This window comes from Callithrix jacchus, chromosome 18 (assembly GCF_049354715.1).
Source record: "Callithrix jacchus isolate 240 chromosome 18, calJac240_pri, whole genome shotgun sequence".
In the NCBI taxonomy this organism is placed as follows: domain Eukaryota; kingdom Metazoa; phylum Chordata; class Mammalia; order Primates; family Cebidae; genus Callithrix; species Callithrix jacchus.
Genome location: NC_133519.1, coordinates 19836778 through 19848179, shown reverse-complemented (window position 1 = coordinate 19848179; position 11402 = coordinate 19836778). Strand labels below are relative to the sequence as shown.

At 45.5% G+C, this 11402-nt stretch overlaps 1 protein-coding gene across 4 annotated transcripts in view; it reads left to right on the top strand.

The window, feature by feature from the left end:
* The first annotated feature begins 5691 nt into the window (after nucleotides 1-5691).
* The window catches only part of CFAP45 (cilia and flagella associated protein 45), a 29851-nt gene continuing 24140 nt past the window's right edge, over nucleotides 5692-11402 (top strand). The window contains exon 1 of one of the 4 annotated variants that reach the window (XM_054247825.2): nucleotides 5692-5850. In XM_054247825.2, the coding sequence (XP_054103800.1) occupies nucleotides 5836-5850 (15 nt within the window). In that variant the 5' untranslated portion in view covers nucleotides 5692-5835. Of the gene's footprint in view, nucleotides 5851-6956; nucleotides 7057-7083; nucleotides 7173-11402 lie in introns of those variants that run through there. The other 3 variants (XM_002760162.6, XM_035280084.2, XM_078356067.1) reach the window with 3 other exon arrangements.

Here is an 11402-nt window from a genome sequence, read left to right as displayed (position 1 = left end):
CTTCACAGTTTTTTTGTAAATCATGTCAATTTTTGTGATTGTTGTCAGTTTGGGGAAATCTGTATTAAATTTTATATGAGTTGTGTGATTTCAGAGCACTGTTTAGTAATTAACCCTAAATGTTCTCTCTTTTCTCTCTCTCTCTTTTTCTTTTTTTTGAAATAGAGTCTCACTTTGTCATCCAGGTTGGAGTGCAGTGACATGATCTCAGCTCACTGTAGCCTTGACCTCCTGGGTTCAAGAGACCCTCCTGCCTCAGTCCCCAGGTAGCTGAATATAGACATGTGCCACCACACCTGACTCCTATATGTTTTTTGAATTGATGGCATTCATTACCCAGTTTGTCATAGGTCCTCATTTTAGTGTACTAATGTGAATTTTATATAGTCTCCACAATGTCAATGTCTTATGTCAAATAAACAAGACACTTAGTATTTTCCCAATGTATTAATGGAATTTTCTTCTTATTGGATTGCAAACAATCCAAGGGCCTATTTATTCTATTAAAAATTTGTCTATTGTGGCCGGGCGCAGTTGTTCATGCCTGTAATCCCAACACTTTGGGAGGCTGAGGCAGGCAGATCACCATATCAGGAGATTGAGACCATTCTGGCCAACATGGTGAAAACCCGTCTCCACTAAAAATAAAAAAATTAGCTGGGCTGTAGCCTGTCTGTAGTCCCAGCTATTGGGGAGGCTGAGGCAGGAGAATTGCTTGAACCTGGGAAGTGGAGGTTGCAGTGAACCAAGATTGAGCCACGGCACTCCAGTCTGGAGGCAGAGTGAGACGCTGTCTCAGGAAAAAAAAAAAAAAAAGATCTATCCCTTTTTTTTTTTTAAATAAAAAGGGTGGACAGGCTTCAATTTCATCTAATAATACAAATAAAAAAAGCAAGAGAAAAAATAGAGATGGATTCTTGCAATGTTGCCCACGCTGTTCTTGAGATTCTGTGCTCAAACCACCCTCCCACCTCAGCTTCCCGAAGTGCTGGGATTACAGGCATGAGGAGCCACTGTGCCTGGCCTGTCTATTCCTGCCATTGAATTATAGGCAGATCTCATTTTATTGCACTGTGCTTTATTGTGCTTCACAGATATTACAGTTTTTACAAAATAAATGTGTGTGACACACTGCTTGAGTGAGTCTATCGGCACCATTTTCCCAACAGCATGTGCTCACTTCATGTCTCTGTGTCACATTTTGGTAATTCTTGCAATATTCCGAACTTTTTCATTATTATTATATCTGCTACAGTGATCTGTGATCAGTGATTTCTGATATTACTGTTGTAATTGTCCTGGGGCATCACAAACAGCACCTATATAAAATGCCAAACCGAATCAATAAATGTTGTGTGTATTCAACACAACAATATCGAAATTAGGCTAGTTAATAACCCCGCAATGGCCTGCAAGCATTTAAATGAAAGGAAGAGTTGCATGCCTCTCACTTTAAATGAGGGGGCACACCTGTAGTTCCCACCCCTTAAGAGCTGAGGCAGGAGGATGGCTTGAGCCCAGGAGTTGGAGTCCAGCCCAGGCTATGTAGCAAGACCCCATCTTTCTCTGAAAAAAATAAAAAGCTGGAAATGATTAAGCTCAGCAAGGAAGGCACATGAAAAGCCAAGATAATCTGAAAACTAGGACTCTCGTGCCAGTTAGCCAAGTTGCAAATGCAAAAGAGATGTTCTTAAAGGAAATTAAAGTGCTACTCCAGTGAACACATGAATGATAAGCCAAAGAAACAGCCTTATTCCTGATATGGAGAAAGTTTTAGTGCTCTGGATAGAAGACCAAACCAGCCACAGCATTCCCTTAAGTTTACCTAATCAAGAGCAAGGCCCTAACGCTCTTCAATTCTATGAAGGCTGAGAGAGGTGAGGAAGAAAAAAGTTTGAAGCTAGCAGAGGTTGGTTCATGAAGTTTAAGGAAAGAGGTTATCTCCATAACATAAAAGTGCAAGGGTAAGCAGCAAGTGCCGACGCAGAACCTGAAGCAGGTTTTCCACAAGATCTAGCTAAGACGCTGAGGAAGGTGGCTACATTTACAGATTTTGAATGTAGATGAAATAGCCTTCTATGGAAGGAGATACCATCTAGAGCTTTCATGGCTAGGGAGAAGTCAATGCTTCAAAACTTCCAAGGGATGGTTGACTTTCTTGTTAGGGGTTAATGCAACTGGTTCCTTTTTTATTTTTATTTTTTTGAGACAGGGACTCACTCTGTCACCCAGGCTGGAGTGCAGCGGCACAATCTTAGCTTACTGCAACTTCCGCCTCCCGGGTTCAAGTGATTCTCATGTCTCAGCCTCCTGAGTAGCTGGGATTACAGGCACATGTCACTATGCCCGGCTCATTTTTTGGTATTTTTAGTAGAGATAGGGTTTCCCATGTTGGCCAGGCTGGTCTCGAATTCCTGACCTCAAATGATTCACCCACCTCTACCTCCCAAAGTGCTGGGATTATAGGCATGAGCCACCACACCTAGCCAGCTGGTTCCTTTACGTTGAAGGCAATGCTTACTTATCATTCCAAAAATCCTAAGGTCCTTAAGAATCATACCAAATTGGCTCTGCCTGTGCTCTATCAATGGACCAACAAAGCCAGGATGATAGCACATTTCTTTACAGCATGGTTTACTGAGTATTTTAAGTCCATTATTGAGACCTACTGCCCAGAAAAAAAGATTCCTTAGAATATTACTGCTCATTGACAGTGCATCTAGTCACCCAAGGGCTCTGATGGAGATGTAGCAGAAGAGTAATATGGTTTTTATTTCTGCTAACACAATATCCATTTTGTAGCCCAGGGATCAAGGTGTAATTTCCAATTTCAAGTCTTATTATTTAAGAAATAAATTTTGTAAGGCTATAACTGGCACAGATAATGATTTTTCTGATGAATCTGGGCAAAGTAAATTGAAAATCTTCTGAAAAAGATTTGCTATTCTAGAATCCATTAAGAACATTCACGATTCATGAGAAAAGATCAAAACATCGAGGTAAACAGGAGTGTAGAGGAAGGTGATTGAAATTCTCGTGGATGCCTTTGAGGAGTTCAGGACTTCAGCACAAGAAGTAACTGCAGACATGGTGGAAATAGCAAGAGAATTAGAATCAGAAATGGAACCTGAAGATGTGACCCAGTTGCTGCAATCTCAGAAAACTGGAATGGATGAGGAATTGTTTCTTTTCTTTTTTTTTTTTGAAACAGAGTTTTGCTCTACAGCCCAGGCTGGAGTGCAATCGTGCGATCTTGGTTACTGCGACCTCTGCTTTCCGGGTCCTGGTTTGAGCAATTCTCCTGACTCCACCTCCCAAGTAGCTGGGATTACAGGCACACGCCACCATGCTCAGCTAATTTTTTTATTTTTATTTTTAATAGAGATAGGGTTTCACCACGTTGGCCAAGCTGGTCTTGAACTCCTGAACTTGTGATCTGCCTGCTTTAGCCTCCCAAAGTGCTGGGATTACAGGTGTGAGCCACTGCACCCAGTGAGGGGTTGTTTCTTAGGGGTTAGAATCTACTCCTATTCCACTGACAATGGAGCTTTAAAACAAACAAACAGAAAAGAATTTACTCCTGGTGAAGACACTGTGATCATTATTGAAATGACAAAAAAGAATTTATAAAATTTCATGAACTTAGATGATACAGCAGTGGCAGGGCTTGAGAAGATTGATGCTAAGTGTGGGAAATAGAAAAGTTCATTTTTAAAGTTTCCTTTCTTGTTAAAAAATAAGTGTGCTAATAACTTTGTTAAGCCTTATCCTATGTAGCTGTTAGACATGCCATGCTTACAGGTACGTAGTATATTCTATGTCCTTGTATTTTAACCAAGATATCTGTGCTGGGCATGCTCACAAGCATGTCCCAGCTCTCCATTGCTTTTACCTGTTTAGAAAGGTTATTAGCCAATCAGGTTTTAGCTTAGATTGTGAGGTCTGGCTCCAGCCAATGGAGATCAGACACAGCAGTAAGGATGACCCCAAATACATAAGCGTTAAATTTGTCTGTTTTCCGTTGTTCATTGTAATCTCCTAGCATGATGGCTAGCGAGGGTACCCTTCCTGCAGTCCAGGAAGTAAAAATTGCGTTGGTGAAAGATCCTTTGTCAAGGTCCTAATTTTTCTTTGCGGCACTGAGCATCTATTTCCAATACCAAAGTAAATTGAAAATCTTCTGAAAAAGATTTGCTATTCTAGATTCCATTAAGAACATTCACGATTCATGAGAAAAGATCAAAACATCGAAGAAGTTCTTCTGTGGGCAAAATGCTATGAAACAGCGTTACATCTTACAGAGAACTCTTTCTTGAAAGGAAGAGTCAACTGATACAGCACACTTCACTGTGTCTTATTGTAAGAAATTGCCGCAGCCACCTCTGCCCTCAGCAAGCGCTACCCTGATCAGTCAGCAGCCGTTAACACTGAGGCAGGACCCTCCACCAGCAAAATGATTATGACTCTCTCCAAAGGCTCAGATGATTGTTAGCCCTTTTTGGCAACAAAGTATATTTAAATTAAGGTGTGCACGTTTTTTTAGACATAATACTGTCGCACACCTGATAGACCACAGTATGGTTCAAATGTAACTTTCATATGCACTGGGAAACCAAATAATTTGTGTTACTCACAGTGTATTGTGATATTAGTTTTATTGCAGTACTCGAGCCTAATCTGCAATATCTCCAAGGTATATCTGTAGACACACTGCCAAAGGTTCTTATCTGAGCCTTGACATGTGCTTATGTAAATGAGAGGCCTGAAGCTTAAGCATTGTTAGCTTTGAGATACATTTTTATTTTATTTATTTTTCAAGACAGGTCTCACTCTGCCCCCAGGCTGGGTGCATTGGCATGATCATGGCTCACAGCAGCCTCGACCTCCCAAGCTCAAGTGATCCTCCTAGGGCAGCCCCCCAAGTAGCCGGGTTCACAGGCCTGCACCACTATGCCTGGCAATTTTTGAATTTTTCAGAGATGGGATCTCCCTATGTTGCCCAGGCTGGTCTCAAACTCCTGGATGCAAGTAATCCTCCTGCCTCTGGCTCCCAAAGTTTTGCGATTATAGGCGTGTAATCGCCTGCTGGGAGGCAAGTCCCTTATACTGCCGGCTGTCATTCCCTCCTTCCTGCCTCAACTTTGCACCGTTTCTTCAGAGAATCATTCTTCAGGCTGAGAAAATAATACAGGCTTTGAGTTTGGACAGTTATTTCTCTTGGTCTCAGTTTCCTCTTCGGTTACAGGGTTGGTAACTGCATCACACAGATGTGGCTGGGGGAATGGGGTGAGAAGACAGGAAGCGCCTTATCCACAGTGGGCTGGTTACTTGTCTTCCCTTCTCTCTGAGCTGCAGCGAAGGAGGTTATAATGCCAAGGCTTAGTGAGGAGGGTTCCCAGGAACAGAACAGCCCGTTCTCTCAGTCCCAGGCCTCCCAAGGACTGTGCTCTTCCACTTCAGGCCTTCTATTCTCCCTCTGATTAAGCCTTCAACACTTTTCGGGACTCTGGGCAGGGGACAGTTTTGTACTCTTGATCCCAAAGGAGATAAAGGCTGGGAAATCTCTGGAAGGAATGTAAAGCCTGTTGGAATGAGTCCTTTTAAAAGCAGCAAGAAGTGACCTTGTCTCCCTTCTTCCATTCCCCCGGGGGTTGGAACAGCCCTCAGTGCTGAAGTTGGAATAAGAGCTTCAGAAAGGCTGGCTGTGAGGGTCTGGAGAGAGGCTTGAGAAAGCTGCGGAGAGACTCACAGAGCCACACCAAGAGCTTAGCTAGTCAGTACTGGAGGAAGACAAGTATCCGTGGTCTCGTGGGACAGCTTCCCGAGGCTTGGAGCATGCAGCCTATCGAGGTGAGCTCAATGCCATCCCTTCAAGTTGGGAGGTAGAGAGGCCAAACCAAATTGGAAAAGTGATTAAACCCCTAAACGCTTTTCTAGAACAGTACATACCAGCTAGGAAGTGTTAAAAGACAAGTTCCCCAAAGTCAATTTCTTAGCTCTTGATTGTCTAATGCAGGGCCTGCCTGCCTGCCTTCCTCCCTCCCTCCCTCCTTTCCTTCCTTTTCTTTCTCTCTCGTTCTCTCTCTCTCTCTCTCTCTCTCTTTCTTTGTCTGTCTCACTCTGTCATCCAGGCTGGAGTGCAGTGGTGTGATCCCAGCTCGCTGCAACCTCTGCCTCCCGGGTTCAAGTGATTCTTCTGCCTCAGCCTCCCCAGTAGCTGGTACTACAGGCACTCATCACCACATCCAACGAATGTTTATATTTTTAGTAGAGACAGGGTTTCACCATATTGGCCAGGCTGGTCTCAAACTCCTTGTGATCCACTCACCTCAGCCTCCCAAAGTGCTGGGATTACAGGCATGAGCTACCGCGCTGGGCTGGGCCTATATTTTTAATAAACTCTCCCAGCTGATTCTTAACCTGAGATTTGAGGCCCGCAGTTTAAGAAACTGCTCCTGAGACTGCATAGACATCCTCAGGGCTGGAAGTTCTTTCTTGACCTGATCAGACTCTCTACTGCTGTGAAACTAGTTTGATCTGATCCTGCTGGCTTCTCTGCAGACCACTCATCAGGGTTTGGCTTGGCACCTCTTGGGTAGTGGGGCAAGGGTAACCATAGTAACCTAGGTGGAGTCCCTGGGGAAAACTGTGACCCTGGGCCAGGCACTTGGGGCCGCCGACAGTTAGAACGACCTATGGTAAGCTCTTTAGGTTCGGGTCCTGACCCAAAAGTTTGGCCAAAGCCAAAGTGGAGAGCAGGGCACGCCAGGGCGGGTCACTCTTTCAGAGCCGCGGTTGGGCTGGAACGCGGGGCTGGAACGGTTCGAGCAGGGTCTCGGGTTCCCAAGCCACCATCACAGGGCAACTGCCCTCTGGAGGTGGGAGGGGCGGGGTCGGGGGCGGGGCCTGAGCCGAAGAACGCGAGCTAGTGGTTGCCACGGTAACGCGTAAACACCAGTGCCTTGGCGGCGCCGGGACGGCGGCAGAGGTCCGGAATCAGGGCGTGTGGCTGAGGAGATGGTGAGGGAGAACCTCAGATGGGGCCTCCTGAATTTGGTGGGGACTCTGAGTGGGGAAATTGGGGGTTTAGGGGAGGACAGAGTTGGGTCTAGGGGTTAGAAAGGCCCAGGAGCAAGGAGAACACATCTAGAAGAAGCAAGGGAGATCCTGAGGTGGGTTTAGAAGAGGAATTAGGGATGGTGTCGACAGTGACTAGAAATGTGGAGTGAGCTGAACGGGAGAGTTAGAGAGAAGGGGATGTCCCAACCTTCTCCTTTATGCCATGAGACCGGGGCCTCCGTGGACCAACGACTGTTAATGTGGTGTGTGGGAAAAACACTGGTGAGGAGGCTAGATAACGGGTAGTGGTACCTGTTTTGCCACTTTAGCAAGGTGACTGTGGGTAAGTCATTTAATGTGCCTGAGCCTCAGGTTTTTCTTCTGTTCGTGGGGCTTAGTGTCCCTCAGTAGATAGTCAATAAATATTTGCCAGTGAATGAATGAATGAATGAATGAATGAGTGAATGAGGACAGTCAGGTTTGCAAGGCCCAGGAGAGATATTAGGACAGGCCTGGCAGCCTGGGGTTCGCTGGGATGGGGGGGACTGTCAGGGTCTTGAAGGTTGAGAAGGCCAGCAAGGCCTGGGAGGAAGGATGCCTGGGCTTGAGCATGTTGGTCCCAGAGGGGAAGGGGAAGGGGAAGGGCAGAGGAGAAGTGTTGGAATCTTGGGTTATTGGGACTGACCTAGAATGTCTGGGGCACAACAGGTGGCAAAGGCTGCTACTTCAGTGTACTTGTGGACAGATTTCAGGCCCAGAGGCTGCATTGCTTTTCCGGGGCTCAGTGAACTTCAGAAGAGTTTTGTCAATTATTAAATAAATAAGTCTCCAACAAAGAGCAGTTCCTGACTTTTGAGGACTCCCTGCAGTGTTGTAGTGTGTGGGGTGCTTCCCTTTCATTTATGCATTCTATTTGATTCAGTGTCCCATCTTCCCTCCTTACAAACGCAATGGCATACATATATATGTGAGCACTTACCGTGATGCCTGGCTTCTAAGGGCATGTAGTCAATGTCAGTTCCCTTTCTGTCCTCTTTTTAGAATTTCCTATTTCCAAGCTCTCACAGATTTTAAGTTGCACCTGGCCTAGCCTTTTGGGCTTCAAAGCCCCCAGATCAGGGATTCCCCATCCAGGAGCCACTTTGGGCAGGGGTTTGACTCACTGACTGAGCCCCTCTGAAATCCCTGGGATAGGACTGGCATATGGACGCCTTTGAGAAGCAGTGGGTCTAAGTTAGTGATCTCTGGCAGGCCAGGTGTGTGTGTGTTTGTGTACGGAAGTTGCCACTCAACTAGGTCTGGAGAATATTTAAAGGAGTGAGAAGAGATAGTAGGGGTGTTGAGGCTCACAATTGGGCAGACTTCCAGAACTCTTAGAAAAATAATGATCAAGATCATCCAGGAGAGCTGGGGACCTCAGTATTGACTAGGATGTTATCTTCTGGTGGCATCCTACAGATGGCCAACTTGGTCCCATTTGAAGAAAGAGGATAACTGCATGAATCAGTCAGAGTAAAAGGCAAGGGGTCTGGCGCATGGGAATGCTGTGGTTTTTTTTTAAGGTCTATACTCTTTTACTTTCAGAGTTGGGGCACCAGGCCCGTTGCTATGCTTTGTTTTCAAATAAAGATAGTTTTATCATTTTTTTTCTGGTCATAAAAAGTTACTCATTGCAGAAAATTATTCAATACAAAAAACATCTTAAGATGGTAAAGCTGCCCTGACATACTGTCCATTTTTGTGAACATGCTTTCAACAATACATTCTGAGTGCATACCTGCTATACAAACATCTTTGCAAGAATATATATATATATATTTTTTTTTTTTAGACAAAGTATCGCTCCATCACCCAGGCTGGAGTACAGTTGAGTAATCTTGGCTGACTGCAACCTCTGCCTCCTGGGTTCAAGCAATTCTCCTGCCTCAGCCTCCCAAATAGCTGGGATTACAGGTGCCTGCCACCACGCCCAGCTAATTTTTTGTATTTTTAGTAGAGACGAGGTTTCATGGTTTTGGGTCAGTCAGGTCTTGAACTCCTGACCTCGCCATCCACCCACCTTGGCTTCCCTAAGTGCTGGGATTACAGGCATGAGCCACTATGCCTGGCATTTCTTTTTCTTTTTGAGATGGGGTCTGGCTCTGTTGCCTAGGCTGCAGTGCAGTGGCATGATCTCAGCTCACTGCAACCTCCGCCTCCTGGGTTCAAGTCTTTCTCCTGCCTCAGTCTCCTGAGTAGCTGGGATTACTGGTATGTGCCACCACACCCGGGTAATTTTTGTATTTTTAGTAGAGATGGGGTTTCACCATGTTGGACAGGCTGTTCTCAAACTCCTGACCGCAGGTGATCCACCCACCTTGGGTTCCCAAAGTGCTGGGATTACAGGTGTAAGCCACTGCTCCTGGCCAAGAATACTTACGTATTTCTTTTTCTTTCTTTTTTAAATTTTTTTGAGACAGTGTCTTACTCTATCCCCCAAGCTGACGTGCAGTGACTAACTTTGGCTCACTGCAGCCTCTGCCTCCTGGGCTCAAGTGATCCTCCTGGCTTAGCCTCCCTGGTAGCTGGGACTATAGGTGTACGTCGCCACATCTGGTTAATTTTCATAATTTTTGTAGAGATGGGGTTTTGCCATGTTGCCCAGGCTGATCATAAACTCCTGAGTTCAATCGATCCCACCGTCTTGACTTCCCAAAGTGCTGGGATTGTAGGTATGAGCCACTGCATCCAGCCTTATGTGTTTCTTACAGTCTGTTTTCTTTTCTTTTTTTTTTTTTTTTTTGCATGGTAAATGTGAATTTTATTGTCATGGCTCCATTAAACACTCATTCAAGGTTACTGAAGATTGACTATTGAAAGTCCTCTAAGCACCAAATCTAATAGGTATTTGTTAATTCTTACCCAATTTAACATCTCCAGAAGCAGTGAGCATTGAGCATTGCTAACTATTGTCTAGAAAGTGAGCTCCTAAGGGCAGGGTTCTTTTTTGTCTTGTTTTCTTCTGTGTCCCCAGCACACAAAATACCTGGAATGCGGAGGAGGAGTTAATATTTGTTGAATAAGGCCAGGCATGGTGGGAGGCTGAGGCAGGCAGATCTCTTGAGGTCAGGAATTTGAGACCAGCCCATCTCTACTAAAAACAAAGAAATTAGACAGGTATAGTGGTCTGTGCCTCTTACAGTCTGTTTTCTTTACAACTTAACATGTTACGGAGATCATCCTATATCCATGACTGTAAGTGAGTATCATCATTTGTTTGATCAGCGAATCTTTCTGCATCTCTCATAGAGCTCCTAGCTGTGGCCGAATTTTTGTGTTCCAGGAGTTGGACGGCTTATGAAGAGAAGGGGAGTCAGCTGAGTCACCAATACAAAAATATCAAAGCAGAGCTGGCATCTTTATCTGTCCCCAGTCCTCATCTTCCCCAGGCCCCCCTGCCTTCTCAGCCACCTTCCCTTCCAGAGCTGTCTCCCCTTCTCAGCTGCCTTCCCTTCGAGAGCTGTCTCCCCTTCTCAGCTGCCTTCCCTTCCAGAGCTGTCTCCCCTTCTCAGCTGCCTTCCCTTCGAGAGCTGTCTCCCCTTCTCAGCTGCCTTCCCTTCCAGAGCTGTCTCCCATTCTCAGCTGCCTTCCCTTCCAGAGCTGTCTCCCCTTCTCAGCTGCCTTCCCTTCCAGAGCTGTCTCCCCGCAAGCAGGACTGGACGTGCTTCTCGATAGGCACTGTTCAGCCTCTTGGCAATATTTACTCGGTCATGCAAGGAAGAATACCAGCCTTCCACCTCCTAAAAGAACTTCCCTATTGCCTCCGGGCCAGAGGGATCCAACTTTCCATTTATGCTTGGTTCTTCATTTTTTTTCCGAGTACTTTTATACAGTGACCCCTTTAATCCTTGTTAGTCTTGGCAAAACTGTTTATTCTAACCCTGGTGTAAGGCTGTGGCTTCAAAGTCAGCATTTCCTAAACGAGGTTTTCTTAGCCACCCAGCCCTAGAGTTCAGAGCTTCCCTCTGTCGGGCTCAGTGGCCACTTTTCTGTGGTCATCTGTTTTTCTTCCTCTGTTCTGGCTCAGGCAGTCCTTGCTATGACTTCCTCTTGACCTGGGTACCAAGGGTATAGGAAGCAGGAGATGCAGGCTCAGGCAGGGAGGAACCTGCAATCTGGCGGACACTTTAGGACAAGGGAAAACCTGTTAGAGTCCTTGAAAAGAGACAGGAAAACAAATGAAAAACAATAATACTTTCCATCTGTATTTCAAAGCCCTTTCACATACGTTATTATCCACAGTGGAGACCACATATGCGATCTGGAAAACATGGAATGGTGGAGTGACTTGGAGTCAGGCACGC